The following is a 15853-nucleotide window of genomic DNA, read 5'->3' as shown; positions in this document are numbered from 1 at the left end:
TTAAAGGCTGTAAGGAAATGACTTAATAACTGTATAAATAAATACACAAACCCTGACCATATAAGGCAAACTTGGTTTTAAACTTCATATAATTTCAGCATGATGGACTGAACCTTAAATTTAAATTCCAAATAAACTTCCTGGTTACCGGTTTTGCATCTCTGATTCTGATTAAGATCCAATGCACCTGATAATATTGAAAAGACCTTGCATTTTTTCCATTTTACATATGACTAGTGTTGGCAAAATTTTAAACAGCTTGTGTCATTGATGTCATTTTACAGGAAGCTAGGCGTAAAAATCATACGTCACATAAAATATGCTTTATTACACTGTCAACATGTAATTATGCAATAATCAGTCCAGATTAATGAGCTACAAGTACATACCTTTGATGACAAAAGCCTCTGCTAGCATGCGCAGCTGATATAGAGGCTGCTCTTGGCGTGTAAAATCATCAACACCCGCTCTGGCACACATGCCCTGCGCATCCCTGTAGCGTCCCTGCACATAGTGCACTTTAGCCAACAGGAGCAGAGCTTCATTCAGGTAGTGTGGCTACAGAAAGAGTGGAAAACATTAAATGTATAGAATAAAGAATAAATGTATACTGTACATGTCATGCACTACAGTCAACAATCCATTTTTACTCTCTCCTGTGAAATCAAGGATCAATAAACTTGTGGTGATTTTTTGTTTATGTTGTGCTGGTTGATATGGCAGTTGATAAAGGGAATACAAAAATATCAGCCTGCTTAATGCTGCGACAATTGCATTCATTTATAATGTGGAAATTCAGTTGTTCACAACACTGACTTTAACAGCTTGAGATCCATAAGAGATCATTTACACAAGAAACACAGAGACTTAGGTACTGTCCCAAACCTCCAGACGTCCCTTGCACAGGATGCTGTCGAGGTGAGCTTTGGCTCGGGCTAGTTTGGGATGTGAATGTTCAGTCAAAAGAGTAAAATTCTTCAGCAGTGTCATGTTCTCCAGCAGACATTCTTCCAACAGAGCTTCAGCCAGCAACAGTGTCCTGAAATCATCTACAGATAGAGAAAGAGTGAACCAGTGTAAATGTTGAAAGGAAAGCTGCTTAAATATATTATCATTTATTTTTTTATTATTTTTACAATTCCATTTGGTGCTGCTAGTGACAGAGAAAGGACATTCTTCACCTTTATAGGTGCTGTAAGAGATTTTAGTGTTCTGAATCTTTCACGTGACTGAGCAGTTTAATTAGCCACACCCCTCATTCCAAAATCCCGCCCACCAAAGATCATTTTGAGACCAAAACCCAAGCAAAAGAGCAGCATTTTTTTATCTTGTGGCTGTCAAATTTCAACAGTGGCACAATAGCGCCCTCAACTGACAAACATTATAAATCATGGCTTCAATGCTCCGCTTCAAAGACAACACTATGAGAACGAGCAAAATGATTGACAGGTGAAATACGTCAATGTCCATGGTCCGCAGACACATTTTTGTTTGCTGTTTACAAAGTCAACGGCTGTCACAGAGACAGGTGAAATATCTCAGGACACTTATTTCATTAATATCTTTAAGGGAGTAGGAACATTTTTTACACACTTTTCCATGAATGAAATCGCTTGCAGCACCTTTAAGGGCAAAGAATAGCATCATGTACAGAACAGCAGAACTGCAGTGTAGATGTGATTATTTTATCATGCCGTCATGTTTCATCCAATATTGGACCTTATCATGGCAGAATGGCATGTTCTGATAAACATGCCATCACAGTTCTGACTCAAATTTACAGTCCTTCTGGGAGGTGCTTCAAAAATGCTCTCTTTGCCTTCATGCATATTTTGTATAAACACTGTGGATGAGGTACTTCCTGTTTGGTCCACCCTCTAACTCCCTACTGAATCCAGACTTGTATTATGTCAGATCTGTGACTGACATTTTCCTTTTCATGAAAGACTCAACAAACCAGGCTGACTTCAAGTCCTTGCTGTAAGACATTGAAAAGTCAACAAAATGCAAAATTTAATTTGACAAAATGCAACACTTTTAATATGTAATACAGAATTTGTTTCCCACAAGGAAATTACTGTCTGAATGCTTGCGGTGGCAAAACCAGACTCGCTGGGTCAGAGATCAGATTTGGACATTGGTGGAAGGGCCATGTGTTGATATAACAACAGTACAATTGGACAGAGTTTAAGCAGTATGACACCTTACCATTGTCGACTTTAGCAAAGTGAGCACTCTATATGAGACTGAGAAAGAGAGAGAGAATGGGTGTTTCACACTCAGTCTTAAAAGAAGAGCTTGCCCAAAAAGGAAATTCGGCCATTACTGATGTCCAAGCTGCTCTTGTACATACAACGATAGCAATTAGTGACCAGGGGCTGCCAAGATCCAAAAAGGCCAAAAAAAGCACCATAAAAGTAGTCCAAACAACTTGTGCATTATATTCCAAGTTTTCTGAAGCCATACAAGAACTTTTTGTGAGGAAGAAATATTTTTACATTGAAATCTTTTGAAAATGATGCTGCCTGCAGCTAGCTCTCAAATCTAATTCACGCATGAGCACATTCAAAACTGGTGCGCAAGATTTTCAGTGAATAACGACTTAAATATCACTCTGTTCCTCACACAAAGCTACTGCATGGTTTCAGAAGACTTGAAATATAATGCACTTAATTCAAATGAACTACTCTTATGGCTTTTTAGTCTTTTTGGAGCTTGACAGCCACTGGTCACCATCCACTTTAGCTTTATGAAAAGGAGCAGACTGGACATTCTTCTAAACATCTCCTTTTTAGTTTCTTAGCTGCAGGATGCCATGTCTCCATGCAGTTGACTTCTGGTGTGCGTTTCTATTTGACAGTTTCCAGTTGTGTTGTATCAGTCAGTACATTTACACACATTTTAAAAGTTTAAACTAAAACAAGAATAGTTCTTCTTTTTAAAATGTCATGTTTAGTCCGACAGAAATCGCAATGGTCTGTTTTTGCAAAGTTGTTGCGATCATTGCTCAAATGCTTCAAAGGCCACTTCTGCTGTCCTTCCTTCAAAAACTCAATTAGGCATTGTGTCATGTCTCATAAATGTTTGTTTCATAAAATGGCTACAACTGTGATTATCAGGGACATAATTAGATTTTTGAGTATAGACATGAAATGTATTACCACCAGCTGGTGGAATCTCCAAACTGCAAATGCAGGAACTGAGTTTAGACTTTGCACTGAAAAAATACGTGCTACAGAAAAAACATTTTTCCGGAAAATAGCAAATTGCTCTTTGAGTCACTACATTAACATACAATACACCCACAGTTTCTGTGCATACACCCACAGATAGTGCAAACATTCCCACGCCCACTTGCGCTGGCACAAAAATTTCCCTTAGAATTAGTACTCAAATTTAAAATGAAAATTGGATAAGACATAGCATACAGTCGAAGTGCATAGCACTGCGCTTAGCACAGTCACTAAAATAGAGCAAAAAGACTGTAGCTTGACAAACCTCAGTAGTTCAGTTATATCTGTGCATGTGTACAGACTGTCTGTATTCTCATTGGTAGTAGCCATTTCTCATTTGTGCAATGACCACCAACATCACTGTCACTCATGTCACAGCAAATCACTGAAAATGAATGACATCTGATCACTTTGTCACCATCTATGTGAACGCCCCTTTCCACGGACTAAAAAATAATAATAAATGGATGGAAGGAAAGACAGGAGGGTAAGTAAATGATGACTCTATTATTTAAGTCCAGTAGAAGCCTCTATTGACTTAGCTGTATTAATTTACACCCAAAGATAAAGAAGAGTTTTGTGGTAGTTATCCGTTCACACTAGAAAACATACGACCAGAGTTTAACAGAAAGGTGCAATCCACAACACACACTCACACACACGCACACACTCATCTGGGTCTCTTCTACCTCTGTTTTGTGGCACGCGCACTTACCATCCTCGTGCACTCGCGCGGCAGTGAGCTGCTCCACTAAAGACGGGATTTTGTCCCACTGACACTCGGCACGGCAGCGCTCGACCTCCGCCTCTAAACGGTACTGAGAGAAGGAGAGACGCGATGACATCCCGCCGAACTCCACCGACACCAGCAGAGTGACAGCCGACTGACAACGGAAAACACACTGAGCATGTGCAGAGTTATTACACACGAAGAAACCCATTTCAATTACGGCATTGATAATTAAGTTACATTTTTAATATTAACTTCCTTTTTTAGCACCCGTATGGCATTGAAAATACATCAAGATGCATTTAGGGTTACCACACATATTCTGACAGATTAATTTCCATATTACCTCTCCACTGACTTTTCATGTCGTTTGCAATGACCGGATGAGGTTTCATTGAGGTTTTACACAAAGTGATACATGTATCTTGAAGTTGAGAATAACTAAAAACAATTTATATTCACCACTACCAGTACGTCTTTATTATTGTATTTATTTCCATGAGTTTTGTAATATTCCATGTTATTTTCAGTACTGGGGAACCATGTTGTCATTAAAAAATGTCGCTTTTAATACCATTTCTGATCTTTACAGTCAGTTGTTGATAAAAAAAAATTATAAAATTTTATTCTGATCACTCATAGCATGGACGATGTAAAGCGGAGTCTCTCTTGTTAACAGACGCTCATTTACGCCCGTTTCACACATACTCCGTGTGCGGTGCGTATACGGTACAGGAGCAGCACGCGCTATAGTGCTTTCACATATGTTGCGTTTGCAGTGCGCTACTGATCCGCAGTTTCTGTGTGCCACAAAATCAAAAATGTGTAAGGAATTGTGTATTAATGTGTAATTAAATTTGAGATTGTTTAAGGCATTGAAACAGTATGAAAATTCATTTTAATCATTGTGATTCTTTGTTTTACATGTAGTTCGAGTTGAAGAAAAGCTATCGCGCTATATCTGTTGCTAAGAAGGAGAAGAATGAGACGCATTTGCGTTCACTCTGTCTTTATTTAGGGTAAAAAATCATATAGGATGGCATTTTGCAACTTTTGGGACTATAATCATTCTTTTTTGTTTTTCTTGACCCTGTAATTTAGTAACTGTAGAACACATTAACTGAAATTATGCGTATATGATGAAATGATTACAGTTTCTTGACAATCTATGTCTATTTTAATGTGAACAATGCGCTGCCACTTTAATTCAGTGCGGTGCAGCGCAGCAAAAATAGACTCTGTGCGTAAACGATCGCTGCACTGCTGTATACGCACCGCAACTGGAACGGATCGACGGACTGCATCCGCGTGCAGTGTAAAAGCTCTAACCTGTTAACATGGGTACGGAAAGAAATACGCACCGCATACGCACTGCAAACGGAGTATGTGTGAAACAGGCGTTACAGACGCTTTTTACAGAAATGTCGTGTTTCTTAAAGAGACAGTACCTGTTTTAGCTCGTGTTCAACAAATCAATGTAAATACTTGTAAATAGTACAAATTATGCAATTAAACAATGAACATGTATATGAGCAATGTCCAGTGTCAGTTCATCTTGTTTCCAGTCGGGCAAATTTTTTGGTCCATATTATTCCCATCCCTACCTCGCTCAGGTCGGTCCTGATTCTTGTTTTACCTGCCTCAGCCTGGATTATATTTCCATTGTTGTTTATGTTTATTTTCCCCCCTCGTGGGAGTTAGATTTTGTGTTTTAGTTCTTGTATTAAATAAACCATTATTTTTTACTCTGCTTTTGGGTCCTGAGCCTCTCAATTCGTGACAAACATTATTAAGAATAATGAAGAAATAAAATAAACAATTGTCCTGTTTTAAATATCCTGATGTTAGTGTTGTAAGAAACAACCTCACAAATGCACTGTTTGAACCAAGAAAAAGTTCAATTAAGCCCTATAATGATAGCAAATTATAGCAACATGGAGTGATATTTGTACTGACAAGCACCAGTGAAGACAAAAAGAGCCATTGAAAGAGAACAAAAAGAGAAGTTTTCTACTATTTAGTGAAGAAAAGTTCATTTAGCAGTTGAGACTCAGAGTAATATTTACATTTAGGTGGTCTATCCATGGAAGTATTGTTTGATTCATTTTTATTAAATGTGAATGTTATGTTATTAAATGTTAAATGTTTTTAAACTCATAAGGTTGTGTCGGGTGTATACATTAACATTACACAATTAATTAAAATTAAATATTAACAATATTTTTAACACCACTTTTAATCATGGTATTTGTAAATTTCTTCATGCACTAATCCAGTTTAATATTAAAAATGAGTAATGTAACATCCTTAAGAACTGACACGAACTAACAATAAATGAACCTAAACCAAGAATTCCAAGGTAATGTGGGTCACGAGTGGAAAAAATCTACTAATGCACTTTAAATGGTCTTTATTCTCAAACAAAGCCTTGTCCTTGAGCACTACGCCCCATTTCCCTGAAATCCCTCAACTGCTAGATGACTAAATCTATTTAACCAATTAAAGCTTGTTAACTATTTGCAGGGCTTGTTGTAATTGAATGATCAGATCAAGAGAGCGAGCTGCCTACATCATATTGTCTGGATAGAGACCCACAAGAAGTCTATTTATTTAAAAATATCGGCTAAATTCGATGCAAACACCTGCCAGAGCATGCAAATGTTAATAAAATGAGCTTCGGACACATGTTCAGGTCCTGATCTGCAATAAACTGGTGCCATCTTGTGGACGACTAAAAACAAATCGCATTTGAAAGCTTATTCTCTCTCTTTTTTTTTTTTTCTTTTTTTTTTAAGGGGGCATCACAGAAACTGATTTATTTTACATTGCTTAGAATGCCTTTAAATGCAGCTATTATTAAGTAACTTGTGAAATGTAGGCATACTTATTTTCCAACGCAGATGTAAAAATAATTTAGCTATTAACAATTCATAAAGTCAAATAAAAACAATCTACATAATTTAAACTACTACATAGAGTACAAAATATGCTACAGTTGCTGGGAGACAGTAGCCTACGCACAAGGTTATGCTAAGAGTCACATTTCTACGACATCCAGAACGCAATATAAACTGAAAATAGACGTGGCCTTCTCATTTTCTCTGCAGAGACTTGTCATGCAGCTGCGCACAGTGAACGAGACCCCCTCTCTCTCTCTCTCTCTCTCTCTCTCTCTCTCTCTCTCTCTCTCTCTCTCTCTCTCTCTCTCTATTCAATTTGCTTTATTGGCATGACATAATACACAAAAGTCTCTCTCTCTCTCTCTCAATTTTCAATTTCAATTTAAAAGTACTTTATTGGCATGATCGTGTTTACATACAATATTGCCAAAGCATTAATACACAAAACAGATAATGACAAGACAAATAATAATGATAAAATAGTAACAAATAACAATAAAGATAATTAGCCTATATATAAGGTATAATAGAAAATAAAATACGCATTTAACAGGACATTCTCTCTCTCTCTCTCTCTCAATTTCAATTTCAATTTCAAATTTGCTTTATTAGCATGACTGTGTAACACAATGTTGCCAAAGCATCAACATATTATATATAAATAATAAAACAAACAGACAAACAAACAAAACATATATGTATAAATCATGTCACATGTAGCATTGTAAATAGATGGATAAATAAATACATTGGGTCATTCTAGAGAATTAGCTGTCTCTGGCGTTGTGAATAGCTAGCACATATTTAGCCGCTAGTGCAGCTGTATTATCATCTTCTCCGAGTAAGAAGGACATTTTTTCAGTGTCACTCAGTTCATAGAATGATGGGATCAAGGCTTCAAATTTGGGCAGAAACGTTTCTCTTATATTGCTATATTTCGAGCAAAAGAGCAGAAAGTGTTCCTCATCCTCTATGTACTGTAGATCACAGTGTCTACAGATCCTCTGCTCTCTCTCTGTCCATGTTTGTCTACGTCTTCCTCTCTCTATCTCTAGGTCATGGTCACTTAATCTGTATTTGGAGAGGATTTGTCTTTCTTTAAAATGTTTAATAAATAGATAACTGGCCAATTTAGTGGTTCTATTGAGGGTCGAGTAACATTGGAGTTTATTCTGGAGGTCAAAATGTGCTTTTAATGATTTATCATGAGTGTCTTTTAGATTTGTGTGGATTTCTTTAATAATAATTTTGGGGCTGTAGCTGTGGTCAATAGGGAGTATAGTCTGATGGACGAGTTGAAGAGCGAGTGTGTTCAGAGGATGAGGTTCTGCTGAGGATTCATTGGCGAGGAGGGCTTTATATTGCTCTATATATAATGTATAATGATATTAAAACTAAACTTCATTAAACTATACAAACCCATGATATAATTAATTAAATGTTTAAAACCATGTTAATTTAAACAAATCGTTCAGTAATAAATATAAATGTCTCTTGTGATGCATGCACACTATTTGACAGTGTTATTGGACAAAATATATAAACTAGTGAGATTGTGGAAAATGTTTTAACGAAATTTTACAACAATAAATTTGATTACATATTTTGTGTACCCCTGGAACTTTAGAGTGAAATACAAATATATATAAAACAATAACATAAAATAAAGATAATATAAATACGCCTTAAAACCCATCTTGTCCAATCAGAGTTTAGCTGTCGTGTCCATGAGGTGAAAGGTAGCTACGGCAAGCAAAAGCGGACAGAAAGCGGCGCTGAATAAACATCAGCAGGAGAAGTTAAGTACTACACAACTGTGTCTGTACAAATAGTACGAATATTTACCATAAAGCGGTTTATATAGCAGGTGAGTACGTTTGCAGTTTGATGTTGTTATAGTGTTGTAAAGAGTGTCGTGAGAGCGACAGAAAGCGTTATAAGCTGCTGGTGTTGTTTGGATGTCTTCAGTTATGTTTGAAAATTCACATCCGTTTTTAAGTTTTCAGCATTAATTATATTTCATGATCTATGCTAATGTTTAAGTTAGTGATCTCCACGATCTCTTCTGACAACTGACTTTTTTCTCCGAAGTTCATCCAGATGTCATTCACATGTAAACAGGAATCAAAAACGCTAGATTTGATAGAAATAGTGCTGCTTTTCAGTATACATGTAGCGTGTAACCTGTTATTACGATTCTGAAAGTGTGTGTTTACTTAACTTGTTAAAATGTCACTCAGTGGTAAAGAATGCCCCCGATGTTACGAAAGCAACTAGCTGCAGTGATGACGAATGGGGGCTGTTCATTTATTAATCGTATGATTTCAGTGTAATGAGATTTAAAGGAAGTTCTGGACAGCTCAGATTACGGGTCTGGTTCCTGCTTTGGTCCAGCTGCATGCTGTCTGTATGGTCCCATGGAGGACAGCATGGAGAACCTGCCGGTTCAGATCAAGTGCATCCACCAATCACCCGACTGGACAGAAACATGGTTCAGGATAAAGAGTGAGTAGCTTTTGCTTTCCTTTAAAGGGATAGTTCACCCAAAAATGAAGATTCTCCCATTATTTACTCACCCTCATGAGATCCCAGGTTTGTATGACTTTCTTCAGCAGAACACATTTAAAGAAAAATGTCTCTGCTCAGTAGGTCCTTAAAATGCAAGTGAATGGAGATTTCTCCTTTGAAGCTCCAAAAATCATAGACAGTCAGCATAAACTTTGGTACGATACGACTCCAGCGGTTAAATTAATGTCTTCTGAAGTGACACAATTGCTTTTGGTTCAAAAGAGATTCATATGTAAGTATTTAACTATAATCCAACGCTTCGGGAAACCCGCTTCGTTAAGAGGGTGTGGTCCATCGCGTTGCCATGATACCAAAGTAATCTCATGTTCTCCACTCGTTTGAGACATCCAGGATAAGCACAAATGCAACATTGTGAGAAAATAAACCGATAAATTCAGATCTAAACCAACACCAATCAAACTACTGTACATCAACCCTCAATCTCACTTTAAACGGCGCTGCTCTTCCGTCTGTGATGAATGTGCGTCAGTACTCACATGTTTCAAATGCCAATGTGATTATGTCACACACGTGTACCGCTGCTCACCGGAAGCATGATTTAGAGAGTTTAAAAAAGTACTTACAAAATGTATATTTATTGCACCAAAAGTGATCGTTTCGCTTTAGAAGACATTAAATTAACCGCTGGAGTCGTATTGATGATGTTTATGCTGACTGTCTGTGATTTTTGGAGCTTCGAAAGAGAAATCTCCATTCAGTTGCATTTTAAGGACCTACTGAGCTAAGATATATTTTTCTTCAAATGTGTTCTGGTGAAGAAAGAAAGTCATACACACCTGGGATATCATGAGGGTGAGTAAATAATTTGAAAATTTTCATTTTTGGATAAACTATCCCTTTAAGCCTCTGTCGATATCCAGTGTCAAAATAAAGCTGTGAATTAAACCAAAGAATCAAGTGCTTACCCCATAAACTCCATCTAAAACTATATTTAACAACATTTTCTAGTTCTTTATAACTATTATGCATGCAGCCTTTATGACCTCATTAATTGAGAGTATTGGTGTATTTTTAATTGCAAAAATGTGTAACACCGCAGGACCATTTAAAATGAACTGGATGATTCTCACTTCCTGTGATATTTTAATTTCCTGGTCATATTTAACCCCAAATCAATAAGATAAATTAATTATATTTTTATATATATATACACACAGCCGATCAGCCTAGCATTCTCAGAATAGCATTCAGAGATGATATATTTCTCACCACAATTGTACAGAGTGGTTATCTGAGTTACTGGAGATTTTGTCAGTTCCAATCAGTCTGGCCATTCTCTGTTGACCTCTCTCATGAACAAGACATTTCTGTCCACAGAACTGCCACTCACTGGATGTTTTTGGTGCCAGAAGGGCTGGTTTGAGTATTTCTGTAACTGAACATCGAATTGTATGAAATAAAATCAAATGTGAAAAATAGGCTGTGCAAAGGTTTGGCCACCCTTTCAACTGTGTTTATTTGAATACCTGTAGTCACTTAATGCTGATTGACTGGAACTCATAATTGATTTGATTGGCTCAATGAACATTAGACTGAAAAAACAGGTGCAACCTCATGATAGCTCATTTCTAGTTGCGCTTCTCTTGATTCTCTATGGGAAAGTAGCAACAGGGGAACCTTAAAAGAACTCCCTAATGACTTAAAAACTAGGATAATTCATCAATATGAATTGGAAGGATACAAAAAGTTATCACAAATGTTTAAGGTCTCTTTCTCCACAGTCAGAAATATAGTTAGAAAATGGAGGGCCACAGGAACAATCCTTGTGAAGGAAAGATGTGGTAGGCCGAGAAAAATATCTGAAAGGCAAAGAATGGTTAGAATGGTCACAGACCACCTCCAAAGAGCTCCAAGAACATCTTGCTGCTGACAGTGTCATTGTACATCGTTCCACAGTCCAGCACACTTTGCACAAGGAACAGCTCAAAGGAAGGGTAATGCGGAAAAAGCCTTTTCTACGTACTGCCAACAAGCAGAGTTGTTTGAGGTATGCAAAGGCTCATCTGGACAAGCCAGAATTATTTATGAATAATGTGCTTTGGACACAATCAGAAGTGCTTTGTATGGAGAAAAAAAGAACACAACATTCCAGGAGAAGAACCTGCTCCCTACTGACAAATTTGGTGGAAGGTCCATCATGCTATGTGGCTGTGTGGCAAGCACAGGTAATGGAACCCTTGTCAAAGTTGAGGGTCGCATGGATTCGACCCAGTATCAGCAGATTCTTAAGAACAATGTTCAAGCATCAGTCAAGATGTTGTAGTTATGCCGGGGTTGGTTGTTTCAGCAGGATAATGATCCAAACATTGATCCAAATCTACCAAGGAATTCATGCACAGACAAGGAAGAATGGTCCAAAATATCTGCATATCTGCAGACTTATCAGTGGCTATAAGAAGCGACTACAGGCTGTTATTTCAGCAAAAGGATGCTCTACTGAATATTGATGTGATAATTCCATTGAGGTACCCACATTTTTGCACCTTTCTGTTTTTGTTATGACTCGCATTGCATTGTTTCTGTTGATTCAATAAATGTTATTTCAGAACTGAAATGTTACTGTTTCCATAAGGTATAAATTATATCCAAATGAAGTTGCTGCTTCTAAAACCCAGCAGATTATAAACTGAAATTATGATAATAATCAGGGGTGCCCAAACGTTTGCATAAAAGTGTGTGTGTGTGTGTATATATGTAATCACATTTGATGCACCCCTGTACCACTTCCAGAACTTTAACTATTCCTATTGTTTCATTGACAGACATTTTTAGTCTACTACAGTTAAATAGATGCTGTTGTGTAATGTTTTTTATTTCATTAAAAATTGTAATTAGCACCAAGAATGTACTCCTTAAATATTCTATGATGTAGAAATACTTTAGTATTTTAGTTTTAAAAAAATATATTTTTTGACCTTGCGGTAATGAGACAGTTATTGTGTGTAACTGTCATGATGTAAAAAATAATGTTACAACGTCAAAAATCTTAATATAAAGATTGAAAATAATCTTAAAATAAGAACCCTAAAAATAGGCTTCATTTTCTATTGGCAAAGTATTCTTTTGTTTCTCATAATTTTGGATTAAAATAAGACCAGGATATTTTCTTGACAGGTTTCATGAAAAAACTTAAAGGAGATGGTGACAAGTTACAGGACCTAGGATATATACTTTTCTCTGTTATACATGTCAATTTTGATGTTGATTAAAATAAAAGTCCATGGACCCATTATGTGTCAACTTCCTCAAGATCTTTATCTGTCTTTAATAAAGAACATACCGTGAATGCAAAGGTTCTAAGGTTTAAATATTAGATTAAATATGTCTTCGTCCAACTTCCAATTATTGTTGCTCTTTATCTAGTGGCATAGGCCGACCATTGGTCACCCTGTCTTTAGATATAATGTTGATATAATATCATCATGTAATTTAATGATAGCAGAGGAGACAGACACAGAATCTGAATTCTAAGTTTCAATGAAAATGTATTTTACCTTGACAGTTTTTAGGACTGACATTATGCAAAATTACAAATCATGCGATTTAATCTAAAAATTGCAAATTATTTGGCAGATTAATCAACCTCTGCAGTGTTTCCCAAAAGCATCGCAAGCTTAAGTTGATCGTACGCGCCATTGGCGGCAACTGTTTCTAAACTCTGCTTAGACTAATATATCAGCCAGATCTGCTTTTCTCAAAAATGTTGTAAGCCTATCACATATTGGAACTTTTTTTATGTCCTGTTTTAGCCACATAATGGAGCACTTAGAAGGGGTGATTGAAAAGCCAGAGTCGGACATGACACCTCAAGAGCTGCAGCTTCACTACTTCAAGATGCATGACTATGATGGCAACAATCTGCTGGATGGACTTGAGCTTGCCACTGCCATTACTCATGTGCACAGGGAGGTGTGTGTTCTTCAGCCCTTGATTCAATAACATCTTTCTGCTTGAATTTATGCTGTATACAGTGGTCCCAAGAAAGTATTTGGACACTTAAGCTACACTTAAAATCTTCTATCATTTAAAAGTTAACATACTTATTTACTTATGCTTGCTTTATCCTTCTTTAAAATAAATGCTACTTGATTTCATATTTGTGCCTAATGCCATGAGAGATCTTTGACATAGAAGTGTGACTAGTTCACCCAAAAATTAAAATTCTCTCATTTACTCACCCTCATGCCATTCCAGATGTGTATGACATTCTTTTTTTCTGCACAACACAAACTAAGAATATATCTGGTCCATACAATGCAAGTGAGTGGGGATCAGAACTTTGTAGCTCCAAAAAGCACATAAAGGCAGCAGAAAAGTAATCCAGACAAATCCAGTGATTAAATCCATGTATTCTGAAGCTACCCAATTGGTTTTAGGTGAGATCAGACAAAGATGTACCCACTAAATGATTAAATTGCTTCAGAAGACGTGGATTAAACCACTGGAGTCTTGTGGATTAAACCACTGGAGTCTTATGGATTACTTTTAAGAGGCCTTTGTATGGTTTTTAGAGCTTCCAAGTTTTGGATCCAGATGACATGCATTGTATGGACTTACAGAGCTGAAACATTCTTCTAAAAAGAGTAAATGATGAGAGAATTTTCATTTTTGGGTGAACTATCCCTTTAAGTTTTCAAAATACTTTTTGGGGACACGGTATGTCAGTTATCTGGAATTATTATGCAGCTACCAAGAACTACCATTCCTCACTCCACATTTGCACTGTAATAGCTCTCATGCTATCTGTACAGCACATATGAAGAGATAATGAAAAGTGGCTAAAAAAATTGCATAATTGGGGATTTTATAGTCCTCTGTCATTTGGCGTGTTGTTTTGATTCTCATATTTAACCATTTCACGATTATCTGTATTATTTTTTGTATTTCTCTAATTCAAAAATAATACATGTTGTCATCTGGTCTTGGTTCCTAGGAAGGGGGAGATGGTAGCCGGCCAATGAGGGAAGATGATCTCATTAACCTCATTGATGATGTCCTCCGAGATGACGATAAAAACAACGATGGCTACATTGACTATGCAGAGTTTGCAAGGTCTCTGGAGTAAAAGAAGACGGGAACAGCCACCGCCTTACTGTGAATGCAGTTTACCTCTGATGTACAAATAAATGGCACATTCCTTCATGTGTATGCAGTTTGATAGTCACAGTTTATTCATACTCTAGTGTAACCAGTTTAAACTAATAAAATGAAAGTGTCAGGGTCATGTAGAGACATGAGAGTGTTTTTTTTATCAATGTTGCACTCACAGCTGTACATCTCTTGTCAGAATGGACCCTTGATACATAAACTGCCAATTTATACACTGTCAACAATCAGATGTTCTGGTAAATAAATAATACATTATTTGCAGTGACACTCTCATGCAAAGCTTTTTGTTAAATGAAGCTAAATGGGACATAATTGCTGCTCTACTGATGAAGGCAAACACATGCGCTTTCTGCCTTAAATGAAAAGGGCATTAGTAAATTCTATTCAAAATGATCTGACAGTTTTGTGAGCTCCTAACATCTGCCTAACTGATTTTACCAATCACTATGCAATGTGCCTGTTTGGAACTGTAAGGCATGATTGAAATCTTTTGTTGCTGATGTTACTTTGGTTGACTTTGAAACAGATACCGGAGTAGAGCATTGCACACATTGGAAATTTATTTGAGTGGGTGTTTGGAAATTCTTACGCAAGGAAAAGCTCAGGTTGAGAAACTGATTTGCAGCTGGTTACAGGAGTTTACCCCCTTAGGAGAGGCCGAATGTAAATGCCATATTTTACACCAATGTTATTGGAAAAACTATTCATAAAATGGCAGCAAGAATGGTGTTTGACATACAGCACAGTACATTTATTTTTACCAAATCTGGAAAAAATACTGATGACTGAATAGAAATGTTATTAAAACCGCACATATACTCCATTGTACATTTGATTTGTTCTGCTATCATTTGTTTTTCATGTTTATGTTCCTTAAAGCCCTTATTTAAACATGTCAACAACATGTTCAGTGTGAATTGAATCTAGAGTATTTCATAATAAGCCACTACAAAATGGTTAATGTTTTGAAAAATAATTTAAATGAATCATTATTTTGTGTAGGTAGACATGGCAATAATTGAGAAAACATGTTCTGTGTTTGCAGCTATAATAAAAACAGAAAATGTCAATCTTGCTTTGTCATTGATAAACCTTTTAATCTTCATTGTAGCTTCTTTACAAAAAGGAAGATATTCAAAGGATTATTCCTGGGTTCAATACCAGAAATTGAAGTTATCCACAGTATTTGTGGGATACAATTGATTATCACTAAAAGTATTTTCAACTTGTCTCTCATTTATTTAAAAAACAAAATAGATTACAAATCTAGTTTATAGTAAAGGCAAATGAAA

The 15853-nt window shown here is 36.5% G+C and overlaps 2 protein-coding genes across 2 annotated transcripts in view; one reads left to right on the top strand and one right to left on the bottom strand.

The window, feature by feature from the left end:
- LOC127617729 (tetratricopeptide repeat protein 7A-like) overlaps positions 1–4101 on the bottom strand; it is a 51937-nt gene extending 47836 nt beyond the window's left edge. The window contains exons 1-3 of the mRNA XM_052089808.1: positions 3949–4101; positions 886–1049; positions 390–558 (exon numbers count right to left, since the gene is read on the bottom strand). Of these exons, the coding sequence (XP_051945768.1) occupies positions 390–558; positions 886–1049; positions 3949–4078 (463 nt within the window). The 5' untranslated portion in view covers positions 4079–4101. The remainder of the gene's footprint in view (positions 1–389; positions 559–885; positions 1050–3948) is intronic.
- Positions 4102–8595: 4494 nt separating this feature from the next.
- Positions 8596–15631, top strand: LOC127617730 (multiple coagulation factor deficiency protein 2 homolog). Its single transcript, XM_052089809.1, has 4 exons — positions 8596–8730; positions 9192–9368; positions 13202–13361; positions 14386–15631. The coding sequence occupies exons 2-4, from the start codon at positions 9196–9198 to the stop codon at positions 14515–14517; spliced, it is 465 nt and encodes a 154-aa protein (XP_051945769.1). The 5' UTR covers positions 8596–8730; positions 9192–9195; the 3' UTR covers positions 14518–15631.
- The last annotated feature ends 222 nt before the right edge of the window (positions 15632–15853 follow it).

The sequence above is a fragment of the Xyrauchen texanus genome, chromosome 24 (assembly GCF_025860055.1).
Source record: "Xyrauchen texanus isolate HMW12.3.18 chromosome 24, RBS_HiC_50CHRs, whole genome shotgun sequence".
NCBI lineage: Eukaryota > Metazoa > Chordata > Actinopteri > Cypriniformes > Catostomidae > Xyrauchen > Xyrauchen texanus.
The sequence above is the reverse complement of the archived record's forward strand: the minus strand, read 5'-3'. Positions and strand labels throughout refer to the sequence as shown.

Excerpts from the sequence above, each read along its gene's own strand:
- LOC127617730 (XM_052089809.1), top strand. The coding sequence starts at position 9,196 with ATGAGATTTAAAGGAAGTTCTGGACAGCTCAGATTACGGGTCTGGTTC. Across the intron at positions 9,369-13,201 it reads AACATGGTTCAGGATAAAGA|CCACATAATGGAGCACTTAG; the intron begins GTGAGTAGCTTT and ends GTCCTGTTTTAG. Across the intron at positions 13,362-14,385 it reads TTACTCATGTGCACAGGGAG|GAAGGGGGAGATGGTAGCCG; the intron begins GTGTGTGTTCTT and ends CTTGGTTCCTAG.